The sequence below is a fragment of the Trachinotus anak genome, unplaced genomic scaffold (assembly GCF_046630095.1).
Source record: "Trachinotus anak isolate AG129_WGS33_773 ecotype Australia unplaced genomic scaffold, CSIRO_AGI_Tana_v1 ptg000016l, whole genome shotgun sequence".
Taxonomy (NCBI): Eukaryota; Metazoa; Chordata; class Actinopteri; order Carangiformes; family Carangidae; genus Trachinotus; species Trachinotus anak.
In genome coordinates, this window is record NW_027273867.1 from 7,071,829 (window position 1) to 7,098,644 (window position 26,816).

The 26,816-nt window shown below is 41.4% G+C and overlaps 3 protein-coding genes across 8 annotated transcripts; 2 read left to right on the plus strand and 1 right to left on the minus strand.

Moving 5' to 3' along the window:
• Positions 1 to 269: 269 nt before the first annotated feature.
• maco1a (macoilin 1a) lies at positions 270 to 14,288 on the minus strand. Of its 3 annotated transcripts, none has more exons than XM_071500782.1 (12): positions 14,068 to 14,288; positions 12,986 to 13,127; positions 12,246 to 12,372; positions 11,965 to 12,088; positions 11,639 to 11,817; positions 9,442 to 9,985; positions 8,578 to 8,736; positions 6,773 to 6,955; positions 6,518 to 6,638; positions 6,194 to 6,368; positions 5,347 to 5,491; positions 270 to 2,556 (listed from the first exon to the last, which is right to left on the minus strand). In XM_071500782.1, exons 1-12 carry the CDS (start codon positions 14,145 to 14,147, stop codon positions 2,406 to 2,408), a joined length of 2,130 nt encoding a protein of 709 aa, XP_071356883.1. In that variant the 5' UTR covers positions 14,148 to 14,288; the 3' UTR covers positions 270 to 2,405. The 3 variants fall into 3 exon arrangements, 2 of the variants coding, with proteins under 2 accessions (XP_071356883.1, XP_071356884.1); XR_011693950.1 differs by having other exon boundaries at positions 2,420 to 2,556; positions 5,347 to 5,480; XM_071500783.1 differs by lacking the exon at positions 5,347 to 5,491.
• A 14-nt stretch (positions 14,289 to 14,302) lies between these two features.
• On the plus strand, positions 14,303 to 17,419 carry srfbp1 (serum response factor binding protein 1). Its single transcript, XM_071500784.1, has 3 exons — positions 14,303 to 14,443; positions 14,949 to 15,437; positions 15,599 to 17,419. The coding sequence occupies exons 2-3, from the start codon at positions 14,970 to 14,972 to the stop codon at positions 16,853 to 16,855; spliced, it is 1,725 nt and encodes a 574-aa protein (XP_071356885.1). The 5' UTR covers positions 14,303 to 14,443; positions 14,949 to 14,969; the 3' UTR covers positions 16,856 to 17,419.
• Positions 17,420 to 17,681: 262 nt separating this feature from the next.
• On the plus strand, positions 17,682 to 25,806 carry e2f3 (E2F transcription factor 3). Of its 4 annotated transcripts, XM_071500788.1 has the most exons (7): positions 18,981 to 19,129; positions 19,460 to 19,583; positions 20,513 to 20,753; positions 20,951 to 21,082; positions 22,034 to 22,148; positions 22,252 to 22,438; positions 22,860 to 25,806. In XM_071500788.1, exons 3-7 carry the CDS (start codon positions 20,530 to 20,532, stop codon positions 23,135 to 23,137), a joined length of 936 nt encoding a protein of 311 aa, XP_071356889.1. In that variant the 5' UTR covers positions 18,981 to 19,129; positions 19,460 to 19,583; positions 20,513 to 20,529; the 3' UTR covers positions 23,138 to 25,806. The 4 variants fall into 4 exon arrangements, with proteins under 4 accessions (XP_071356890.1, XP_071356886.1, XP_071356887.1 ...); XM_071500789.1 differs by lacking the exons at positions 18,981 to 19,129; positions 19,460 to 19,583 and adding an exon at positions 17,682 to 18,074 and having other exon boundaries at positions 25,606 to 25,806; XM_071500785.1 differs by lacking the exons at positions 18,981 to 19,129; positions 19,460 to 19,583 and adding an exon at positions 17,690 to 18,074.
• The last annotated feature ends 1,010 nt before the right edge of the window (positions 25,807 to 26,816 follow it).

Here is a 26,816-nt window from a genome sequence, read left to right on the forward strand (position 1 = left end):
AGATTTGAGAAAAATCTGGTATTCAAAATGGAAAGGTTTGTTTGCATAACAAACTAAATACCTTTTGTGAATTGTTAGAATTTAACATCTCAGTGTAGCACATCTAGTAGATGTCAATTAGAATATGTTTCTTTGTTTCGTAATCCCAGATGCCATGTACCACACAGTCAACATCTTGTGATGAATTCTGGGTAAAAAGTTTGGCCTCTTGATCGAACCAGAAAAAGTAAAAAACTTGACATCAAGATCATAACACACTCACAAATGGAACAGCTTGCATTGCCACCAGCAAGACTTTCTTTAATAGTGATGGTCAAAGTGAAAAGTGAGACACAGCCACCATCACTTTGAGTAAAGAAAATAAACATGGTGGAACAATGAAAAGATAAAACAAAGCACTTTTTTTAAAACCTTCTCTTCCTTCTACACAAACTTCTAAAAGCAACTTGAGAACTGAATTCACAACGCCAGAGCGATCCACAAGAAATACTTTTTTTTTTTCCCCAGGTAGGCAACATGACAGCACAACATGGTCAAATGGTTCAGGGGTAACCTTTTCCCAACACAACACATTCACTGAATCCTTCCTGGTAGAAAAGATAGGAAATCAACTCAATATGATGGGAAATATCAAGGATGTGCCAGTCAATAAAAAGTCTGTAACAAATAAATAAATGTGTGAATAACACAATCAGTTCAACTGACCACTTACTGCGTCGTCATGATCAGCCCAGAACCTTGTAAACACAACACCATCCGAATATGTTCTAATGACAAAAAAAAAAAAGAAATAACAGCACTCTTCTGCAAACATTATGCTAGCTACATCGATCAAAGTATGGATGGAAACCCAACATCGACACTTGGCACTTCAGAACTGAAATGAAACAACAAAAGAAAACATTCCTCAGTAAGTTAATGTACATTGCTGTAAACAACTAAATGCCAACTCTAGGGCATGATAATAGACAATCAGTTTGGTTGGTGTCTGGCATACCAAGACTGAGTCACTACGAAATGACATGTACTGCGTCATGTCCAGAGTTATGTCTTCCCTTTAAGTCTGCAACATTGAGGTCAATTAGCTGCGAAATGTTTGTTGTTGTTTGTTTGTTTTAATCTTTGAATACTGAATTGAAATCTTTGTCTCAAACAAATGAAAACCAGGCAAGTCGCAGCCAGAGAGAGAGAGAGAGAGAGAGAGAGAGTCAGAGAGAAAAAGACGGTTTTGAAGGTTGATGTTTTTAGATCCCAGGATTGCAAAGTATGTGGTTTCTGCATCTGAAAAAGAGAAACTGCAAGGCACTGTAAAATCTGCAAATAATGGTAACGACTGGTTACCTCGACATCATTAAATCCAGTGAATAATATGGCCTAACAGGTTCTAATTTGGTCCAGAGGGAGGGGAAAGGTGTCTGCAGCAAACAGGTGAAGATTAATGTAACATTTTTGGCAGTGCCAGGTCAGATCTATCAGTAGCATTTTTTTTAAAGGACAAAACTACATCTGCTTCATCCACTTACTGATAATCCTGGAGAATCCATTATTCCAGCATTAAGGGAATTAATTGTAATGGAATATCTGAGGAACACAGCAAACGTTTACCTGTTCAATGTCACTATTTTTGAAGAAATGTACATCATCGTAACTGAACTGAAACATTACAAAACAAACCATCACTGATTTAAGTTAATGGTGATATCAAAACATGAATAGTTTTACATTCATGTATCTCTCACAGGGGCTTTACTTTACAGGTGAGTTTAAAATTCACATCTGAACAACAAAAAAAAAAATATTCTGTCTCAATATAAACCATCATGAAAGCCAATTGTTTTCTGAAAATTAAAAGTCTGGGTGTCAGTTAACGATGGAAGAAAATATGGCTGTGGCAGGGATTTATACTGTACACTAAAAGAAGACTGACATGAAGAGATGCATCATGGCTCTTAAAAAGACATTTGGCCAACAAACTGTGTGTTCCTTTCTCCCCCTTCAAACAGATCACGCTGTCTAATAGCTAAATCCCAAAACTCAACAGCAACAACAAAAATTCCTACTGTACACAACCCCTTCAAAATAATAGTTCTAATAACAGAACCAAAAGAAGGACCAAGTACATGTATGTATGGAGGAGTTGTGTGCATTGTGTGAGTGTGTGTGTGTGTGTGTGTGTGTGTGTCTGTGTCTGTGTGTGTGTGTGTGTGTGTGTCTGTGAGTGTCTGAGTGCAAAAACTGTCAGGGGCTGGTAAAGTTAAAAAAAAAAAAAAACAAACAACCCGGGACTGAGAGCTTGACTGAAATAAAGAAAGAGGAAAAAAGTTCTGTCTGACAAACAGTGTGGATGTCAGAGTCACTTTTTGAGGGGCTGGTAGACTGAGGCGTTGGGGTCCAGGGAGGAGGGACTATTGTCCATAAACTTGGAGGAGTAGTGTGGGGTGACGGGGCTGAGGTTGCTGCCATCCGACGAGTAGGACAGACTCGGCATCACCGCCATCACCTCTGCTATCTTCTGCTTCAGCTCGGCAATCTCCTGCTCTCTGTGGTGGATCTGGCCTGGATGAGACAGAGGAAACTGATGTTATTATCACACAGTTAGGAGCGGAGCAATGGGACATTGGTTCTGAAATGTCCTTTCAAACTGAATCCTTGACAGCTGTCGAGGTGCTGTTCTGCAGCTGACTCTCACTTAAAACTTTCCTGTGGAGTCGGATAAGGAGATAAGACAAGACACCTGACTTCACGCTGGCACAAGGGAGGGCCACATGCATGCAATCCTCCATCACAACATGGATATTTATCATGGTTACCAGAAAATACAAAATAGAAATGCAATAAAAAAATTAATTGATGAATTGTTCATTAACACCCTTTCAAATCAAAGTACTTCATCACATAAAGACAAAAATCCAAATCAGGAAATTGCAGTATTGCCTGCAATGGGCTACTACACCCAGAAATGTTAAAGGCACACACACGCACACACACACACACACACACACACACACACACACACACACACACACGTACATATTTATATATATATCTCTTGTTTTCTGTGTCATTCACCCTCAGATTAACATTGACACACGAAGTCCTTCACAAGTCCAATTTGTCTCTGTGGTGCGTCACTCTTTAAGCCAATGAGAACAGTGTAGTATTCATTTTAACTGAATGCTACAATGCTCTCCCATAATAGAGCTTTTCCACGGCAGATGTTTGACATGCCATAGCAGAGAATACACAGGTGTAATTCATGACGTTAGCAACAACTAACTGTCATGAGACACCCAATAAAGCTGAGCCCTCGTTAGGGAGATTAGTTTCACCTGCACGTTTCCTGCTGTGACAAGTTAAAATGTCTGCCAGGTGAAACTACTTTCACTCAGCATTATACAGATAATATGTCTTTTCACTGAAACCTGTTTGTAATGTCACAGCTGGAAAAGTCCCACTGTCACTGATCCCCCTGATCCCCAATTGCACCAATCACCAGCACAAATTCCTTGTATGTGGACACATACTTGGCAATAAAACCGATTCTGATTCTGATTCTGAAGTTAATTAACTGAATTAATAATGCTGCCTGAACTCTACTGTGGCTGCTTCAGTTAGTTTCAGGGTCCTGGTGTTGTGCATCACAGCTCACTGTGATGACGAGGACAGAGCCACTGTTAATGTTATTACTAACACCTGCGGCTTATAATTACATTATAAGCAAAACCCTACACACACCACACTGCAACTCACCATTATTTTCATTGTCAGTTCATCTGATGATAACTTTTTTGATTAGTCAATGAATCGATTAGTCATATTCAACTTTAAAAATGCCAATCACAACTCTGCAGGGCTTCATGTGACGTCTTCAAATGTCTTGTTTTGTTCAACTAAAAATCCAAATGGAATCAGAGAATATTTGGCAGTTCACAATTTTTCTTGAAAAATGACTGAAATGACTTGATAATGGTTGGCGTCTCTGATAAGATTTAAAAAAAAAAGAAGTGCAATGCATTTTGAGCTGAATAAACAGGTAATATGACTCGCGCAAGAGTAATCCCTACAGTGTGCGCCGTGTATTTATCTGCAGAGATCCTGCCCTCTGCCTGTTGTTTCTTAATTCTACTAATTTTGCTGTGTTCAGGATGTTTCTGGGCTGCAACCTTTGGGCAGTGGGGTGTGAGGGTGGGACACTATAAATACACAGCAACCAGATTATGTCAATGTCTCCATCTCTCTTCTCTTCAGGTCTGTGTGTCTGTTTGACCAGGGGTGGGGCTGAACTTCGGCTGCATTCACACTAAATCCGGCGGCGCGGCACTTTCCTGTGGGATTTTGTGAAGGTGTGGGTGCGTTAATTTGTGCTTAAGAACATAACCACTATGAAACAATATCCCATTTCTCTGATTCACTGCTTTGTAATTGCTACTGTCTAGCTTACTCGAACCCTGCTGATCTCTCTTCCATGTTGAGCTGTAGAGGAGGGGCCAACTTTGAATGGTGTTTACAAACAGCAACCAACAAACCCTGCATAATGTACCTTTAAGCACATTTGACATTTGTGTTACACCTTATCATCTAAATATGTGAAGGGGACTCTGGGAGATGTGAGAAAGAATATGATTAAAATGAGAAAATGCATAATTAATACTGAAGTTTTACAATATTCCAAAAAAAGGGTGTTTTATTTTCTGACCTGGACACAAGTTTGTTTTAACATGACCAAACAGTAGTCTGAAAATACACTTATAAGCTTCTATGCTTCTTATGAATGAGTCATTTCTTTCTAAAAACATTAGTTGGGGGAAATCACCTGAAGTTGCTATGATTAACATTTCATATTTTCACTGCATTTGTGTAGTTTTATATAGACCAAACAAACAGACGCGATCATATTGAAAAAATTCTGCATGCGGTAGGTAAATGTAGTGAACTGCAATCCTTTGATCCCATGGGGCTGTGGCACAGAGAGCAGCCAAAACGTTGCATAAATAGATTAAAAAAAACATTGTATGACGTTGCAGGAACGATACCAAATGGTTAGAAAATGTGCTGTAGTTGGGGCTTTGTGGTGCAGTGGCAATGGCTGTGTTTTACTGATTCTATTTTCAGAGGTAGAAACACAGTAAATATGATTAGGGATTAGGTTACAGCACAAGGTCAGAGATCATTACCCAGAGGGATTAGGTTTCAAATGTGGCGATGGTTTGTTGTGGTTTTAGTCACTGCTACTTGGTTCACTGTTCAGAATTTCACATTTCATTCTCTAATAACTATGTACGTATTAAAGGTTGATGCTAACCGAAATATATACAGATCTATCTCTGCGTTAGCTGTCACTCTCACCTGTTGCCTCTGGCTCTCCCACAGCAGCATGGTGGCTGCCGTCCTCCTCTCCTACACCTCTCTCCAGTAGTTACAGCTCTCCCTTCCTGACCCTCTTTGGCTGCCTCAGCTGCCTCAGTATCACTGTATGAAGCCTGGAAATATTCTTAACAAATTAATTGGACAGCGAATCACACTATGTCGGGCTGTTCAGCTTTCCCACGTGTGTTTTCTTAAGTGTCTGGGTGCTCTGTTATGCTAATACCTCTGGAAACTGCCTCTGTGCCTCCTCCCTTTCTGAGTCTTTGAAAATATTCTTCAATATTCATGTGGACTGAAGGAGCAAACATTCAGCTTCAGAGGGCATGATGGTGTTTTGATTCAGAGTGTGAACAGAGAGGAGGGGCTCTCTGCAGACGGGTCCGTTGTCAATGTGTTTGTGAGGGAGAGCAGGACAAGGAGGGGCTGAGCATGTCAACGTGCTGCACTTAGCTCCGCAGTGAAATAAGATTCTGCCCATTTGAAGTAGCAAAAAAATAGAAAATCAATATGTGGTGGTTAATGGTTAATGTTGATATTGTGCTGGGCAGCCACAAATAAATCAGGGTAAGGGAGACCCTGCTATTGTGATCATTCAAGAATGTGGGATGCAAATCACTAGCATATTCTTCTTTAACAACCCTGTGGTCATTTTTGTGCAACCAAGACTTTTACACACTGTTGAGTTCGGCTACGTTTAGACCTCCAGTCTAGGGTTTTGAACCAAACACAGATTCTGTAGCATCTAAAATGCTTATCTAATATAGAGAACGAAGACATCTTGAAAGTGACGTGAGCACATCAGTGCATCCCTACAGTCAGCGTCTACCTTGTGCTATCTCCAGCTGCCTCTTGGCGTCCCCCAGTGCAGAGAAGAGGTCCAGTTTGATCCTGGTCTCGGCGCTGAGGCTGTTCTCCAGGTGCTGGGTCTTCTCCTGCATGGCTGACAGTGCTGACATCAACACCTCTGTGTCCTTCTCATTCTCTTTATACTTCCTCAGCTCCTGTATGTGACAACATTTTATTACATTCACAGCACTTAGATCATTTCTGGTTTCCATCGTTTCCAATCTCTTTACTGACCTTGTAAGTACAGTTTTGCCAAGATAAAGCATTATGTTAATAAAAAAACTGTTGTGATATTCAGACTTACCTGACACTTGCCCTCCAGATCCCTAATCTGCTCCTCCTTAAGTTTCATGTCCATGCTGAGCTTCTTACACTCTGTCTCCAGCTCTCTGATACGAACACGGAGAGAGTCAGTGGACTCCACTCTGTTCAACAGAAGAGAAAAACAGAAATCTAATAGTGAAAAGGACAAAAAGGTCCAAGAGTCAACAGAGAGAGAGAACAGAGGCTCCTAATCTTGGTTCGGACGTAAACTTCCTAATAGTCCTCTAATTAGTACCTCGTGGCAGCTGCTAATGCTACAGCTCTGGCAGCAGTAGCCTCCTCCATCTTCTTCCTCTTCCTCTCCTCGGCCAGCTGTTTCTCAGCCAGGGTCCGAGCATCCTGCTCAGCCTTTAGCCTCTTCTCCAGCTGCGAGATGGTCTGCTTGTCCTTCTGCTTGGCCTGGACGGCACTGTGGAGCCTAAAGTGTGAGGAGGAAAATAATCAAGCATTTTGGATTATAAAATGAAAATGGGAGATTATTTAGACAACACTTTTTGACCCTTCATGCCTGGTTGTTGCCGTCTTTCTACATTGGTGAGACCCAAAACTTTCCTCTACTGCCACCAGCTGGTCAAAGTTTCCACTTCCTGTGAAATATCTCAACATCTACTGGATAGATTGGCACAAAACCTGGTACAGACATCCATGTTAGCCCACTGACTTTGTGTTGGTACAGTACAGTACAGATTTTTTAATATCTAAACAACATTTTGGACATACAACCATGTCCCTCCTTGGATGAATTCTGATCACTTTGGTGATGCTTGATCTTTCATCTAGAACTAGATCAAAATTTCAGTTCGTCAAAACTTTGTTTTTGCTGCAGCTTTATTTTTTTAGTGCTTGTTGTTAGCATTCTAACACCAACAATAAGATGGTGAACGCGGTAACACCAGCTTCACATCAGCATGTTAACACTGTGACGCTAAGATGGCTGTAGACTCTTAGTCTTGTTCTGTTGTTACTGTTTAAATTTTTTGAATATGTTGCTTATGAATTCCCCAGCTGTATGTAAATGCAAATGTAAATCACTACAGCACTTCCTCAATAACTTTTATCTGAACTATTGTCCATGGTGTACAAAGGAAAAACAGAGAAGGGATAAAAAGACAAGACAAGTGTAAAATAAAAAACTCCACCTGTTCCACTTCAATACATTTATAATGCCAGAGTTCATGACTCATTACGTGTGCAGCATAAAATCAGATCCAGTTTGCTCACAGACTGATGGAAAAGGGCTAATTAATACCTGACCAGTTTATCAAAATAACAATAGTTTGTTTAGCTGCCTCCAGACCTCTGTGACCTGCAGTATAAAACCACGTTTCTTGTTACCACCAGTAATGACAGGTGTTGCCAAATCAACCTGGAGTGAAATCTTCAAGATTCACACAAACTGAAGAGTCTGTGGTGCTCTTCAGGACATAAAAGACATTTATTCAAGCAACAAAATGAAAAAAAGCTTGTTATAGTGGTCTGAGAAAAGTTCCCTCCATTGCTTGTAAACACAACTCAGAACAGGTTTTTCAGGCATCTATCGTTTCTCCAGAATGAATAAACTAAAACAGGAAGCCGCTCACAAAACAACGGATTTGATGGTCAAGTGCTTTGCTCTGAATGAGACTGGAAACATACCTGTCTGCAAAGCATCATTTATGCACATTTTTTGTAAGTAATAAATATTAATACACGTCTGATTATGTGGATAATTCTTAAATTTCATTTCAGATTGTTTGCTGTTTAATTCTATACACAGCATTGGGCTTTCAGTTTGTTAATAACACAGCACCTTGATTATAGGAGGACCTGACCTTGGAGATGACTGCTCTATCCTACAGCACAGACCATCACATGGCCCTTCACTACCCAGCTACTGTAGCTTCCTCAACCTACTTGGTCCTTATATATTTGGTATTTTTAAAGAAATATGTCCAGTCTTTTCATAAGCTGCACCAGGATCTCAAAGAAAAGGCAGCAAAGAAAAGTTATAGTTATAGTTTAGGTAAGTATACTCAGTGAGCAGACTGTACATCCACCCACTTGTTCTGTAGCAGCTCGTTGTCCTGGCGGAGCTGGCCCAGTTCAGAGCGAAGGCTGCGGTCCTGGCTGCTCAGAGAGGAAAGCTGACTCCGCAGCTCTGACTCCAGCTGCCTGTTGGCCTGAAGATCTGCCTTCAGTCGCTTCACATCTTGCTCCAGCCTTTAAGGCAAGAAGAAGAGAGGGCCATGAAAACATCTACTGGAAGCCACAGGAAACCACAGCAACAGAGGCAAACATGTCTCCTCCAACTGGCCCACACAGAAACGAGTATTCTGCATTTCTGTGACTGCAAGAGTTGGCAAAACTGTATCGACTAGTTTCCTTCAATAAAGAGTCAATTCTGCAAAACAAACTAAAAGCACAATGAAACTGTTGTTGGATGGCTGTGAATGGTATCAACAACTCAACTCCATCCACCAACAACATGATGTACGGTGAGTGTGGGCGCAGTGAGGGTGGGTACAGAGAGGATGGGTGCAGTGAGGGTGGGTGCAGTGAGGGTGGGTGCAGAGGAGATGGGAGCAGTGAGGTTGGGTGCGGTGAGGGTGGGTACGGTGAGTGTGGGTACAGTGAGGGTGGGTGCGGTGAGGGTGGGTGCGGTGAGGGTGGGTGCGGTGAGGGTGGGTGCGGTGAGGGTGGGTGCGGTGAGGGTGGGTGCGGTGAGGGTGGGTACGGTGAGGGTGGGTGCGGTGAGGGTGGGTGCGGTGAGGGTGGGTACAGTGAGGGTGGGTGCAGTGAGTGTGGGTGCAGTGAGTGTGGGTACAGTGAGGGTAGGTACAGTGAGGGTGGGTACAGTGAGGGTGGGTGCAGAGGAGATGGGAGCAGTGAGGATGGGTGTTAACAGTACAACAGTGTGAGTCTTACCGTACTAGAGCGTCTGGTTTGCCCAGCTGATTGTTTGGAATGCAGTTCTCCACCGGGTCCTTCTGACCCTTCCCTGCCCCCTTCTGCTTCTTCTCATTCTTACCGGTCGAGGAACCCGGCGGCACGCTGCCGTTTGCAGAACTGTGATTCCGTGGAGATGAATTGGAAATGCTGCCCCCCCCTCCGCTGGCGTTTTTATAGTTCTTCCCCGCACCCCCCATTTCCTCTTTTGAAGTAGAGTGTGTGTTGGTGTCGGCATGTGTGTTTTCTCCTGCCAGGTCGTTGTTCAGTCTCTTTGCCCCGACGTAGTTCTCAATATACTCTGTCTCCTGTAGTTTGGAGTCCAGTGCATGTATAATACTGTTGTTATTGATTCCAATTGTGTTTTGTTTTTTTCCCTCGCGCTCTTTTGTAGCACTGTCCTTCCCTTTTTCCCGGTACTCCAGTTCTGGTAACGAGACAGAGGTGCTTTTCTTTCCAGGCGGTGCTCCGTTCTGGGATATTACTGAAGGCTCTACCTCTGAGATCCCTTTAGCTAAAGCAGCTGGAAGAGAGCGAGCACAGGTAGCATTAGTGAATGTACAAAAACACACTGGACAGAATGAACTAAATTCCACAGCCAAGTGGAAACATATTTGACCATAAACACAGACTCAACCTGACTGTAGCCGAACAGAAGAACAGCCTGATGACAGCAGGCTGATACGGGAATACCTTCCTACTCTCTAGTAACTACAAAGTACACGCTAAAACTCATTCCAGGGTACTCTGACACCTGTTAGCCTAAATGAACACTGGTATCTTTACCTGTCTGATTCTGTTCATTTAAGGCTTATGTGGAAGCTGTTGGTCAAACTAAAGCTAAACAACTGGACTGAGACAGCAGGAAATGGCAGATCTTGCTTTTAGTGAACTAAGCTGTTTCTTTGTGGAGTGAAAACAAAGCAGGCCAACCACAGGTTTCTTTATATGATTTGAGCAACACTAAACTACCTTTACATGCAACTGACTGTGAACTGTGTATATGTTTAGACAATATCATCTAGTAACCATAGTTACATGTATGAGCACCACCACATGAGTGCAGGGCTTCTCCCCAGTATATCAGAAAGTGGAAAGGAGTTAAATCAAACCAGTTGAGATTGTGTCCTAATTTGTGTATTTTATCTACAGCTGCAATGATTTGTTGTTTAATTGATTAAATGATTGAGAGAAAATTAATTGCCAACTATATTGATAACCGATTAATCATGACATGTTTCAAGCAAAAATGCCAAACATTTTCTAATGGTTTACTGGTGTCTTTGTTATACTGTGTATAACAGGAAGTAAAAAGAAAGTTTTTAGATTTTGGACTGTACAAAATAACAAATGGAAGATAACCCCATTGCTTCTTGGAAATGGTGAATGGCAGTGTTTCACTATTTTTGTAACATTTTATAGACTAAACAATTGAGAAAATAATCATTAGTTGAAGCCCTAATGTTATCAGTTCTGCAATAAAAAGCAGCAGCTACACAGCAACAGCAACCCCAAAATATTCCTTTTTAAAGGCCTCTTTTGTCGTTTCTACCCATTTGTTACTCTTTATGACAAGTGAGGCCTCTTTGCAGGCTAAACTAATAATTCTCCTAATCATTGTAAGCTCTTTGTGAAGCCCTGAGAAGATAAATGAACACATTAATGGGAAAGTGCAGCATGACTTGCTACAAGTCACTGCAGTTTGATTTCCACATGTGGCTCTGATGACACAGGATGACAGTTCCCAAAACTGTCTAATCAAAAGTTCCGTGTCAGTCCATATGACTTCTGGTTTACAGCTTGTGATTCAATTGTAAACAGCACATGTGAACATAAAAAGGCAGATTTTTTCCTTTGGTTTGGACCCAATCAACTAAACTGCAGGAGCGAAAACACCCTGAAAATGACTGATTACTTTGGAAAACATAACTATAATACATTTTACATAGAAAAACAAATGATACACAATGTCAGACATGAAAATGTTGACAAAGCAGGTTGTGTTGCTCTGGATAAATGTGTCCACTCAGTTGGTTAATTGACCCAGTAAATCCTGGTCCATGAGTGTCCTCCTCTTTAGGTAGACCATCTCTAGTCATTACTGCTTCTTCCGTCTGCAGAATATTTGTAGTGTACTGCTATAAGAATAGTAATAAGTGTTGTGTGTGTGTCTCACCCTCCTCTGCCTCCCTCTCTTGTCTCTGCAGCATCTGTTGCTCTGGCGGTAAAGCCTGCTGTAGAAGCTGCATGTAGAATTCATTCTCCTTTTGCACTTCCTTCTGTTTCCTCAGTCGCATCTTGTAGCTAACGTAGCTCTTAAAGCCAAAGCCCAGAGTCACCACTGGATAGCCGATACTGGGAGGTGAAGAGAAACACGTGTCAGCTTCTAACAAAGATATTCTTTTATGTTTGGAAAATAAATGTATAAAAATATTACCATGTATCTTTTTCTATTTCTCATGGGCATTGGTGAAAAAACAGACAAAAGGCTATGACATTTACCAGTGAGCAGCAAACGGTCGACACAGGTCTACATGAAAGTTCTTCAGATCTTTGAACCGTATGGCAGCTTCGATGTACACAAACAAGATCCACAGAGATACAGTGGGTAGACAGACTCCTCTCTCTGCATGAAAGGAGAAAAAAATGAAAAAAAATCAGCTCTTTCAGGTCTCGCTGAAGAAACTTGGCAGCTATGAATTTCTTGTCTTTGGGTCTTTGGGGTGAAAGTGGCCGTTTGGCTGGCAGAGATAAAAAAGAGTCCACAGAAAACTTGGACTAACCTGTGTGCCAGACATACTGGACCCATACGTAGGTGCTGGCAGCGAAAAACAGCCATTGGACGGGGATGAAAAGGAGGCAGATGATGTCTGATGTAAACGCCACACATACAAAGAAGACAGAGAACGCCTAAGTGTAAGAGGAAAGAGACAGACAATTAAATATCCATATTCACCTAAATATCCATCATAACTAAGTTTAGTATCAGAGTGGAAAACATTTATATTTACATTTTACATTTACTCATTTAACAGACACTTTTATTCAAAGCAATTTACAAGTGAGAGACATCACTAGAGCTTCGGTGGAGGAGGAGACCTTGGTGTAAGTACTAAGTACTATATCTATTTAATTAGTGCAAGGAGAAGGGCCATACACGTGGACAAATATAAAAGCATGTGCATACACATAAAAACCCTTATTTTTAGCATGTGTAATGTAAAACACACTTGATAGTCTTGCTTGCTGTTATCCACCCACCAACGCCATTATCATCCACGTTTGACTTTGCTACCTGTGTCCCATATTTCATATGAGCATTTCTTTGCTGCATTCTTGTACAGGAATGAAGTGAATTTCTGTTTTACTGTGCAGACTGAAGAGGCATAGTATTTAACCTTTGTTGTTTATTAGTCCAAATGTGCTCCAGACCGCCTCCAGCCTGAGTAATCACAAGAAAATTAATGTTTGGTGGAAAGGGAGGGGGTCAGGGTCATATATACATATATATATAAGCTCTTACCAGTCCCTGATATCTGAAGGAGTCGTAGACACTTCGAATGAAAAGCCAGAATGGCCACAGGTACTCAAACCTGAACTCCAGCACAAAGTCGGCCAGCAGAACTAACACCCACACTACGAGGAACTTCAGGTACAGGAACGTACTGCAGGAGAAGACAGAGACGAAAATATGGAGAAAAATGTGAAAGAGAGACATGTGAAGGAGACAGAGAGGACACAGCTTACTGAGGATTTAGATGGTATCAAGACATCGGGTTTAGACAACAGTCTAGTGTTTATAAGAACCACATTGTGACTTTCAATGTTACCTCAAGTTCATACAAGGTTTCGAGAAAGATAAAAAACATGTTTCTGTTATCAAAGAAACAGTAAAAGGTAATGCTTCTGAGAGACATCCAGATAAGTGAGAGGGGCTTAAAGAGAGGTTGAGAGTGTATGTATAGTGTCCTGTCTAGACATGTTACTTATAGCACAGCTGGTTTTCTTTTTCTGGCATGCCATCAGTCAATCTGTGAGAAAAGGCAGGCTATTTTCATATCCAGTCTCCTCAGATAAAATGTGCGCTTCACTTGGTCCGGTCTGACCTGTCTAATTTGGCGGCTATTGTTTTCCTGGCATGTTAAGATTGAGACCTCTGCCAGACAAAGCACAGGTGAGAGCCCCGCCGTCGGCATCACCCCGGACCTCGAAACGAGCGCCCCTGACATTGCTGTTGTCATCTCAAGCTAGAACATAATTTCCCCACACAAGTCCAAGCTGATTGATTTCTTCCCTTTAGCCGAAATCATTTACAAAGAGCGGGATGTGTTACGAGTCACACTGGATGCCCACAGAGCCTCACTGCCACCTTCCCACTGAATTCAGCCAGAATGTGAATTTAACTACCCAGCTCGGAACAAATCACACAAGTAACGTTAGGCCTATAATTTTGTCGATATGCGTGCATGTTCATTTAGCGGCACACGGAGCACAAAACCACGGCATGCTAAAATATGAACGTAACAGCGGCTGGCGTCCCTGTCTTGACATATGCAGAGAGGCGCCATTGTTATACAATAACGTCCCTCCAGCCCCTTTTTGTACCTGCTATATATACCCTCGGTGATTCGGTTCCGTTTTAACGGCCGTCGGAGTTTGCTGCAGTCCGCATTGCGCCGCTTCATCCTCCCCCTGTTGATTCACTTGTGATATCGGTCTGGTAACTGTAACTGGAAATGTCATTCGCTCATCCTAATGTTCACACTTCTTCAATTATCCACCATTGTTGTTGTTTTATGCACATGAAACAAAGAAATAAATAAAAACAGACCGCGGAAGGCCCTCCCCTTTTCACGACGTGCTGCGTCCTCTCACCGTCGTCTGACGTCACGACGTCGTCGGTGGCGTAAGAAACATGGCGGCTCCCGACGAGCTCAGACATTTCTCTCAATTTTAAAGTTTCAGTGTTTCCTTCTGAACGGTAAGTGTGAAAATAGTGGGTTACAGGTATATTATTTTATTTTGTGGGCTAAAGTTTGTACTGTTAACGCAAATTGTACGTAAAATAAACCTATTTACACGTAACGTTACGTGGTAAAACGTCTCCATGCTTACTCAACCACGTTTGTTTTGGCAGCCTTGGTCAGATGCTTAACCATATTTTTGGTCCCTCGGTAGAAAGTATTTTCTCTGGAGTTTCTTCACCTGTGACATCACATTATAAATTACATATAATTTCGATAAAGTCGTCTGTGGTTTAATGCAAATGTATTTATGTGAGAATTAATGAAAGACAAAAATACACATACACGTTTATATACAATATATATAATTTGCAGTCTGAGTCATGTAAAACGTGTGATATTGTTTTCACTTGGGTGTGTCTATGTGTGTATTTTTTTTCTTAAAAATTGTATACTGTGTTTGTTGCTTATGAGAGCACATGAGAACTGTTACTGAAGTGAAATGGGTTTATGTTGAAACAGGTGATACATACCAAGGACAAGATGGAGAAACTGCCATCTGCTGAGGAAAAAGGGAGGGTGGAGGGAGAGATCGAGGAAGAGGAGGTAGAAGAAGAAGAAGTACCAGAAAATGAAGAAGGAGACAGAGATGATGGTGATGATGATGATGATGAAGATGAAGAAGACGGGAAGAAAGATGATGAAGAGAAGGATGGTAGAGATGACAAAGAAAAGGAAGAGGAGGCCGCAGATAAAACAGAGAAAAATACTCCATTGCCTGCTCAACCCAAAGACAAAAAGCAGGCTGATGTCCTGAACCTCAACAATGAGGTGGTGAAGATGAGGAAGGAGGTGAAGAGGGTGAGAGCTTTGATCATCAGGAAGCTGACACGACAAATTGGTGCCCTGAAGAAGAAGAAGGGGAAAGAGATGGATATTGAGAGGAATCAGAGGAGAGCTGCCAGGCTGCTGGAGGAGATCCATGCTATGAAGGCGCTCTCACCAGACGTGGTAGGTTTCATAAGTACTTTTGAATATCCATGAATTTTGGACTCTATTATTCCTCAACATCTTCAGGGCTAATTTAAATTATGAAAAAAATCACTTGCTATTTTTAAAATACAAACATTTGTTGAAATGTCTAATTGGATAATTGATTTTCCTATTATCAGGTGACCAAGAGAGCCTTACAGAAGAATCTCAACTTTGAACAAGTGTGTAAAAATCCTAAGTCTACTATTTCTGACCGGGCCGTAGCACGAATCGCCAGCCACCCTCAGTTTAACAAGAAGATTGAGAACATCAAAGCTGCTGTGACAGCCTTCAAAGAGGAGAGGATGAAGGGTGGAAAGCAGGGAGGGAAGGAAAAGGTGGCAAATAAAACTCACAGCCACCCACAGTCAGAAGACAAAAGGGAAGAAAGAAAGAGTGAGAAAGAGAAAGAGGACATGACAGGGCAGCGAAAGGAAAAGTCAGACAACAAGGAAGGAGATGGTATCCTTAAAGACTCTAAAGATGCAACTGTTGCTAAACCTGAAAGGGACATGGGGAAGGCAGCTCATTCAGCTGACACTGCTGATGTTCAAAAGAAAGACATCCCGGAGTCTAAGAGTGTCACACCAGAAACCATCAAAAGTAATGAAGTAAAGGACATTGTGAAAACTGACCCTCAAAGTAAAGCGACAGGAAAGAAACCCACGCCTGCTGTGCTTCAGAAAAAGGAAGATGAGGAGGAAAGTGATTTAGAGTCATCAGATGAGGAAGAGAAAGAGTACTTTGATGACAGCACAGAGGAACGCTTCCACAAGCAGTCCTCCCAGTCGGAGGAGAGCGATGACGACTTCTTTGTAGGAAAAGTGAGCAAATTCAAGAAGAAGAAGCCAAAAAGCATAGAAGGGGAGAAAAAGGTCGAGAAGGGGCATGAAGTGAAAGGGGACTCTGCAGATAAGGCAAAAACTTCAGACAAGGTCCAGAGTGAACTTGATGAGCTCGAGTCCAGGCTGAAGTCTAAAGCGACTTCGCTTCAGTCTGTTTTCTGTTCTTCTCTCTCTGGGTCTAAGCAGAGTAGAGGTGGAGGTGCAGGCAGAGGGAGAGGTGGGGATAAATTTAGGGACCAAATGAAACCAAGGGGTGACAGTGGTTTAAATAAAGATTTTAGTAAACAATCCAAGTTCCAAAAGCAGCTTACAGGAACAGAAATAAATTCAGGTTCAAAGTACAGCAAGGCCTGCCCTGAAGGCAGGGGGAGGGGACGAGGCAGAGGTGATGTTACAAGGCAAAAGGCTCACGTGGGTGGAGGTGTCTTTTCCCATCAGGCACCACAGCAGGCATTGCATCCGTCCTGGGAGGCTAGTAAGAAAAGAAAGGAGCAGCAAGGACAAATCTTGGCCTTCCAAGGGAAGAAGATCAAATTTGATGATGACGACTGAACCTACTTTTTGTTTGCTTGTAAATGTCAAGTACATTCATGTGGTTGTGCGACTCACATGTGGCGATCCTTTCTGTCTGGTACACTTGTTAAATGTAAAGCTTGTCACTTATGATGATCTGTGACAGTGTTTTAAAGGGTGGAAGCCGCTGTTTCATCTTTATGACTGGGAAAAGACGGCATGATATTTCTGTATGAAACATCAATCGAAAAATGTATTTGAAATATTGTGTTTTGCAAATGTGATTCAGATTTAAGGTGTGAAATGCATCACCAAGGCATGTAACTTTCCTATGCCATACATTTACCAGTTTACAACAGATTTAGGAACAAGTCTTTCTTAAGGATGTGTTATACAGTTGTGTTAAAAATATAAGTGGGAAATTGGGAAGCAGTTTTTTTTTAATTGAATGTTTTAACTTCTACACAGCCTGACACAGTTCCACTAATGTGACATAAACTATTTCTTCTCATCATGACAATTAGTATGTGCATTATATGAAACTGATGTATGGTGATACATGAGTATCCATGGCAGAAAGACCTTAAACCAGATGTTTTTTTTTCACGTTTTTGGTTTTTCATTTGTGTTTAAACAATATAAAGTTTATACTGACAGGTAGGGTATCTATCAACCGCTGTTGCCTTGTATTTATAATTATATATATGATATAATATATAATTGCATCACGGAAAATGTTTTAAATACAGAAATACAGCAAATGAGGTACCATAATAACTTATTCTACTGTTAGTAGAATAATACTTTGCTTCAGAGCTCTACGGCCATTGGTCGGCTATAGCTGTTTCAGACGTACACGGTTCTGCGTGGAGTGATGACCAATAGTAGTTTACATGCAAATCTGTTTAAAACTGTCCCGGGGAATCTGCTACAGCTCGTAGCACATCTTCTTTATCTGTGACAGTTGCGCTTCTCTGTTAATTAATTATGTATGTGTGCGTTATTAGTGGAGATCGCATAGTCATGTAGAGATGAGATGGATACGGATTGGTAGATATTGTGCAAGCGGTAAAAACGATAAATTGGCAGAGTAATAGTCAAGCCAACGCGATGAGATGAGAAAATGCTTTTTCTCGGTGTTGATAATAACGCGGGATGTTCCGAGAGTTGCTCGACCACACCGACCCGCACCGGGTCCCATTGGCCCGGACCCTCACCGACCGGGTCATGGCAGAAGTGTCAGCGCAGAGGAGCCAAGGTATGACCAACAAATAACAATTAAAATTTGTGTTTAACGTGACAACCTAAAAGCTTAGAAAGGACGTGGAAGGGCGATATGCCAGGTGGCCGCTAGCTCAAGGCTAGGCTGTCTGTAATTAGCTAACATTGGGTTAATATAAAAGTTTATTTACACATAACGCCATCCGTGGTGCCCAGTAACTGGCTTCACAACACATCTGGGCGCACTCATCTTACACTTCGCCGTGCCTGTCCCTCCAGATGTTTTCATTTTTTTTTTGTTGAATGCTTGGTAGTGGGTATCTCTGTTTAGTTTGTCAAATTAGCCAAACACGCCGGGGTCCAGTAACATTAGCACCTCACTCCAAAAACAACTGCAGTCAGCTGCTGCTTCAGGGACGTGAGGTTACCCGCCAAAGTACCGGAAACTCTAAAAACGTTTTCAGAATAAAGGTAGTTTAAAGTACAGTGAGCCACTGTTTTTGCTTAACCAGCCGTCATAGTTTAATCCTCTAGAAAGTTAGAAAACACTTGGAGTTGGCTACACACACACACACACACACACACACGTGACATTTACATTTGAAATATTACTACTCCAATTAATAATTAAAATAAAGTAAGCACAACAAGTGATGTCGGACATAATGTGTTTGTTTGGGGAAAATGTCTACATTTTGGGTCAGTGAAAAAAGCAATGTGCCCCGTAAAATAAAACCAAAAGCTGAGCAGTGGTGATAGGTGTAAGCCTGTCGCCATCTGGCCAGAGAAAAGTCTGTATCAATGTTTAATTAAACATTGTAGCACTGGCCACTGTAGCTCAATGCATACTACTGTGTTTGTTTATGATATGTGTAGAATTGTGTCCCAGTTATTGACATACTTTTATCTTGAAGGTGGGTTTGTTTAGCATCGGTTACGTCTGTGTACTTCCGGTAACTTTGCGTGTGTTTTATCTTTGGCTGAGGCATCACACCGCGCCTTGTCGGGACATACTTTATCGCACTTTGGTCTACGAGTGCACAGCGCACTTTGACAATTAAGTTTTACCTTTATATATGTGGGAATACACAGGTAAGGTGATGACTGTCGGTTGTGATGTGTTCATTACTGCAAGAAGCAAACTACTGTGTAGGCTTTGGGTCAGCGTGGGAGGGGGATGGGGAGATGTTGCTCCAACTAGCTAAACACATTGGTGAGGGAAGCTAGCTTCTGTCCCAACCCCCAGGTAATGTCAAACTTAATAGTGACTTCACGTAAAGATACAGTCTTTAATTAAATGCAAAGCAAGTCGCACGTCAATACAATGGAGTTATGTTTACTTAAAATTGCTTTCAGTGAGCTATAGGACTCAGTTAGATAATTGCAAACAAAAGTTTTACAGCTTTCTGACAAAATGTGCAGTTTCTTTCGCATGCAAAGAGAAGGCTGGAGCAGGAAGTCAGTGACCCCCAGGACCTTCAGGATGGTGGCAGGACCACCAAAGCCAATAAGTCAGTGGCCTCCCTGTCCCCCACAGTAGAAAAGAGTAAGACTTTGTGCTGAAATGACTTGTATTTGGGATTTTCAGCAGATCAGTGTTAGTCAAGAGAAGTGGTAGAACTTGTCATAAACCAGCATTTCCTTATGCAGTTTTTACTGTCAAACCATGACCTAAACAATAATAACAGTTCACATTTAGCAAATAAATGGCATAATTCATAATGACATGAATTCAGGTTAGTATTGAAAACCAATGGCATAAGTGGTGTTTGCTGCATATTCTCAACACATATTGGTTTATTAGCTCAGTGAGCTGATGTGTGTTCTAGCATTGAATCCAGCAGTTCAAAGTTCGCTTGGTTCTTTATGTGCACCACTACCCAGCACCACTTTCAGTGTTGGTTTTTTAAGTGCTTGCTGTCTGTATGTTTTCCAGAGTGCTTTTGCTTCGTTTTCTTTTGGGGAGCACCTGACTTTGTTCATCACATGACCTCCAGTTTCTCCAGACATTTCTGTTTCTTTCTCACTCCTTTGGGAGCAGTACTACAAGAGAATCATTGGCCTCTTTGATGCGCTGCTGAATCGTGGTTCTGCTGTTCATTTTCATAACGTCTCCTAAAGTCTATAGAACGGAACTAAACTACGCACAAACTTCACATTTAGACTATCCACTTGAAAGTGAAATTATGGAATTTATGATGACAAACGATGTCTAAACTAATATGGCGTTGAAACTTTGAAACCAATTTGGTTATGTTTATATTGTATTATAGCATAAGGTGGTGCATGCTACCCACACTCCCACTTCCTCTGTTGCTCAGTGGCAAGACAAGAATGTTAAATATTTAAAGATAAGTAGTCTAAATGCACACATCACCATATCACATATTAGAGCGGCTTCAGGAATCACTAAATAATCGTGAAAAGAAATAATCTGGAATTAATAAAATTCTCAATCCCTATCTTTACTTCCAGGTCCAGCACAAAGTCCCATGTCACACTCTTTTGCACTCGAGAAGGCGCGCTACGAAACCTCGCTGGGTTTCCTGACGCGGAGGTTTGCAGAGCTGGTGAACCGCTCTTCAAATGGGGTGTTGGACCTAAACTTAGTCGCGCACGCGCTCAATGCCCCAAAGAGGCGTGTCTATGATGTCACCAACGTGCTTGAAGGGATCCACCTGATCAAAAAGAAGTCTAAAAACAACATTGAATGGTTGTAAGTATGAGTGAATGAAGTAGGTAGTGTGTGTATTTTGAAAAGGAGCTTGTCACTCAGTGCATACACACACATTGTGACTGTTCTATCTTGGTTAATATGTATTGTTTAGAATGATTCAGTATATATAGTCAAATTTCACCTTGATGTTTGTTGTGGTGTTAATCCTGTGTCGCTGCTTGACTGTTTGTGCACAGAGGTGGTAAAGTGACTCTAAAAAAAGGTCCCGAGCTGAGTGTTCTCATCGAGGAGGAGAGGAAGCTGGACGAGTTGATCCAAATCTGTATACGGCAGATTCACCAGATATGTGAGGACCATCACAGTCAGAGATATCCTTTTTTGTGTGTGTTCATTTTCTCTTTGTCGTTGGAAGTGAAGAACTTGGTTTTTGGATAGTAGAAGATAAGATTAAGTCCTTTTATTAGTCCCACACTGGGGAGACTGTCACAGCAGTAAAGTGGACAGTACAAGAAAGAAAAACTGCTAGATGTCAGTAACAAATACTTAAAAAAAAAAAAAAAAAAAAAAAAAAAGATAATAATAAAATATGCGCAATTTGATTCAGTATTTACTAAAAAAAAACCTAAACATTGTTGGAAAAGAAAGACGTCCATCACCAGGCAGGTGTTTCTAGAGATTTTTACATGTCCATCATTCTTCCAGTTGACAAAACAGACACATTTCTCTTATACAGTGTATCAAATACGCACATCTGACGAGCATAAATACAAACCCTCATCTGTTTTGATTAATAGAAGATTAACTGATAATCACGAGTCTTTAAAATGACATAAAATAGAGAATAAATGACCATCATAAGCCATCTGGCATCTAAAACATCTGAATATTTAGTGCAGTGGCACATGATCTGATTCTCTCATTTCAGAAGCTTGAAAAAGAGAATGTTTGGCTTTTTTCACCACTTTTGCTTGAAAAAAAATTGAAACGATTAATTGATTATCAAAACAGCTGCAGACTGTTTTTCTGTTGATTGACTAATCAGTCAATTGACTAATGATTTTGTCTCTACAAGGCGCCCCATTTCCTCTGAGCATTCCAGCTTCATTCTACGCAATGCAAAGAGCTGGTGTGTGGTGAATAGTGATAAATGAATCAGGTCTATTTTCTTTTTGTACACTCTTATTTTGTTACATATGATCCTGTTTTGTTATTTCTACTGTAGACAGCACGTTAAAGACAGACTGGAGGGAATGTTTGAGTACATCCCCGTCTGTGCATAAAACTCCAGGGTGATTATCCTCCTTGACTTGGTTGATAACATATGCCTATTTGACATATGAGGATGTTCAGAGGATCCCCAGTCTGAGAGAACAGACTGTGATTGTGATCAAAGCCCCAGCAGAGACAAAACTGGAGGTCCCACATCCAGAGGAGGTACGTTCCTTTACATAGCAGCCTCTCAAGAAACTGCTCTTGACAAGTTTCTACAGTTCAGAGACCATTTAAGAAAATCACTGTTTACCTGCCGGCTGTTTAGAGCCTGCAGGTCCACCTCAGCAGCACCCAGGGACCCATTGAGGTGTTCATCTGCTCTGATGACCCCATCCCTATGGAAGCTGGAGATGCCTCTGTGGCCAGTGATGGCCACTTTAACTTGTCCACCAATGGGAAAGACTCCGTCCCCCTCTCGCCTTTCTCGTCCGTCATCCAGGTGTCCATCAAAGGTGAGTCCTACACTTAAAGGTCCCATGGTCTATTTGAGACAGGTTGCTAAAGCAAAGGAGTATTACATTGCCTCAGAGAAGGAGGCAATAATCATGCGCTTTTACTCGTACAGGAAGATGATAAGATAATGTACTCAGTTCTAACCCCACTCTTAGATTGCTGGCTCAGTTTTGCTTTGGGTTTTTAAATCATCATTGCTCATCTTTCCTCCCCACCCCATGTCTCCTTACCTACACTCCCCACCCCATGTCTCCTTACCTACACTCCCCACCCCATGTCCCCTAACCCACACTCCCCACCCTTGTCTCCTAACCCACACTCCCCACCCCTTGTCTCCTAACCCACACTCCCCACCCTATGTATCCTTACCCACACTCCCCAACCCATGTCTCCTTATCCACACTCCCATTATCTTTCCAGACGACGCTAACAATACTTCTGGAATCAATACTATCTCCAAACCGCTGTTCGATCCGAGACAACATTCATCACCAGTTACTGTCACCCCCGTCTCCCCCTTGCCCATCTCCCTCCAACCCCCCTCTGAAGACCAACAGAGCTTTGTTGGTCTCACTCCACCGCTGGCTGTCTCTCTTGATGGGGAGGACTACCTCCTGAGCCTGGCTGAGGATGAGGGCATCACTGACCTCTTCTCTGTTGATCAGAACCAAGCGCCCCTGGATATGCCTGTCCTCTGAACAGCCTTTTTGGAAAGTCAATCATTTTGGAGGGAATGGATAACTTCACACAAACAGGATATCACGGGGAATTCAAATAAAAGAACAATCTGCTTTTTTTTTAAAAAAAAAAAAAAAAAAAAAAGAATTAATTACAATTGCCTATTCTGGACAATGTGACTGGGATTTACTGACACTCAGAGGTGTGACGGAGGATGTAACCCAAAAACATCACATTGGAAGGTTATTGTAATGAGCATATACTTCTAAATACCAAGTTAGATCTTCTGACGACTTCTCCAGTGTTCTGGACTTGGGCTGATGTGCATGTTGTCAGACGAAACACTTTGAGTCAGAGCTTTAATCTGTTCTTTTTTGAAGTCCGACCTGTGCTATCAGCTTAGACCTGAAGTGAAGGTCTTGAAAGACACCGCGGATCATAGTATGTATCATGAACACAAAGGAACTGTCACAACACAACCAGAAGATTTAGACCCCCCCCCCCCTTTAGCTGCTGATGTTTTCCGCATTGAAAGCTGGACCCCTGACACTTTGCTGATTGTGTTGGGCTTCTGGCAAATGGTTTCACTGCGAATGGTGTTTGTCCACACTACAAATGTATGTTTTGTTTTTTTTGTTACTTCCTTATTTTAAGCCCCAGTCACTCAGCCACTGAAGATACTAATACAAAGCCACATTCTGTGCCTCGTTTCAGAGGGTCGGTCCCTCATCTCCTTGCACTGATGGGAAATAACCCACATGCCTTTTGTTTCCTCCACTACATGGGAAGCATTGATCCGTTCCTCTCTCATCATACCTCAGCTCAGGGTATCGGCAGATACCAAACACTGATTTGATACCAGAGATCCTGAATTAAAAATCTGTTTACCTCACAGCATCGGAATTATTTTGATCTAAGGTAACATGAGGCCCACGTTTGCTGTAGCACTAAAAACTACAAGTTGGTGCCTCAGCATGTCTGAATGATGTAACTGGTATTGGATACACTGAATTTTATGACACTTACAAAGAAACTATCTAATCAGGATCAGTGATGTCATTGCTGATGCCTGATTCATATATTAAGGTGATGGTCTTAGGTTTTGGACTGGTGAGTTCCTGTCTGATGTACAGGTGAAATTACAGTATAGCTCAGTCTCTGCCCAGCTTTTGGCTTCATAGTTTTCTCAGGGCTCTAGGAGTTTCTTCTAGAGGTGCAATTGTATGTATCAAAGGCTGATTCACTCCAGATGTTTATGGTGTTTCCCAAAGTTTTGCATTGTTCCTTCTCAGTTGCTGACTTGATAGCAGTGTTTTGTCCTGAACATTGTTGCAGAAATCTTAGCACCTCTCTACAGTTTCACCGACTGTGTTTGAGATGTCAGACGTCTCAACAGGTAACTAGCTCAGGTAACAGTGCAGCCTGTCTTCCTCCTTGTTAGATGTATGAAATCGTCTGTTAACGACACATGAACCACCAGAAGCATCGACTGGCTCGAGAAACCTTTAGCTTTTCCGCAGAAAAACATGTCCTTGATTGCAGAGAGAGGTGTCAAGCACTGATAAACAGAAAATTCATTTGCAACTGTTTTGATAATTGATTATACCTTTTAACCATTTTTTAAGCAAAAATGCCATCTTCCTTTTTTTTGCTTTTTTTTTTTTCATCATAGAGACAAAACAATTACCGGTAATCGACCAATCAGAGAAGTAATCATCAGATGAAAGAAAATAATTGTTAGGTGTTTCCCTTCCTCTCGCCATATTTGCAGTAATCAGCCATTGACAAGATTTAAGTTATTAAAGAAAAGCGTTGCCTTTTCTTTTAGCCACACACCAGCGCAGTCTGTCCAGACAGGGGCAGGCTGTCAGCTCTACATGGCTCTGAAGAACTAGACTGTGGTTGGAAGAGTTTGGACTAATATTACTCTAAAAACTTAAAGATAGCAGCTTTGATCACTTTAAACTTTGACATAAAGATCAAATGTAGACTTCTTATGTTCTCTTAACCTGCGGTTCAGAGCCTCAATTAACAGATGTTCTTACTGGATTTTTTTTCTCATGTGACAACCAGTTTGTGTCACTAGTACTATGCACCAAAGCTGTATGCACCTTTGTAGCTAGAGGACCTTGAAGGCTAAATAGCTTTTATGTTACTTAGTTTTTCAGTTACTGTGTCAAACTGAAATAAATGGAGATATGCTTGTTAATATCAGCTCGAATGTTACATGTTAACTTCCCACAGTGCTTTGATCATTTCTCTTACTTTTACTTGCAAAACTGTGCAAATCATTTATTTTTCAACAATCCCCCATGAAAGCATTTGCTGCTGTTATATGTTCTGCTTTTAATCAGTTTGGGAAATCATGACGTTAATCCCACAAAGGTTTATGTTCTCAGTTGAGTGAAGTGTTGAAGATGCAGGTGCAGTGTGAGTGTTTATATAGTTTTTCCATAAAGCTCCATTTTCCACTGCTCTGACATTGCAGTATTAATGCTCTATATGACCGTGCTACACTGACCTCAGGATGGAAATCACTGACCTGCTTCATCTCATTGAGACGCAGATGCCTTCTACATGAAGCCGTCTGTGTTCTGCAGTCCACAGTACAGCTCACAGTTTTGTATGATGAGATGTTTGAACAATGTTTTTTTTGAGAAATGAATAAAATTGGTTTGGTATCAAAGTATATCCAGCTTTATTTCGGCAGCTGTTGTTGGCTGTTTGATATCATATAGGATTGTGGGGTTTCTTGTGTTTTTTATTTTTTTTTACTTGCCAAAAATTCAGTGTTAAATTGTGACAAATGTTGCTCTCAACTTCTGTCTGACAAGCAGCAAAGCAATAACAATTTCTTCCTTTTTTTAATTTCGTAAGTAGTAGGGAACAGTACTAATTTTACCAATTTTATCAATTGGGTGTATAATTAGTGAATATTGTGAGAATGAATTGATTTATTGACTTGTCTCATTTGTCACATTTGTTGGCCATCTAACAACAGTCATTATAAAGATGCTCTAAGTGATGGTGACACTTTGACATGACGTGACTTGACATTTTGTAGGAAACCATGACATTTCTTGTCATGGTTTCCTACTTGGATAATTAGAAATGATTAACTTTTATTAACTAGACCTTGGTTATCCACCATATAGTAAGCTTAAAACAACCAGAAATATGGTTTTAATTAAGTAACTCAATGGACTGTGATTCAGTTTAATTGCAAGGAAGTCAGTAATTTATGCTGCTTTTTTTTTTTTTTGAATATCACCTTCCAAACTCGTGCTGTTGCAGATGAACAGTTAAAAACATTTGACTGGATAAGACGGCGTGCTTTGTTGCCGTCCTGTGTCCTTCTTCACTGGCCTACTACAAGAACAGCCATCATGTTATGTGCTTAGTTTGGTGTTGACTCGCTTCACTATCCAGCACTACATCAGGAAAATTTCTGATGACACCTCAGAGGTTTCTACATCATGCCAGCCCCCTTCGTCTCTGCAGCTGACTCCAGTGCAGTATATATGGAGACACTAGGAGGCAGTGTGATCCCACAGAATCATTGACACACATGATGCTGTGATGGTTCGAAACTGTGTGACAGTGTTACACGTCTTACTAGGAATTGACTTTTTATGAATTTGGCATCCAGTGGAAATGATCAGACCTCAGTCCAGAGTTAAGAGGTTTGAGCTCTGTGTG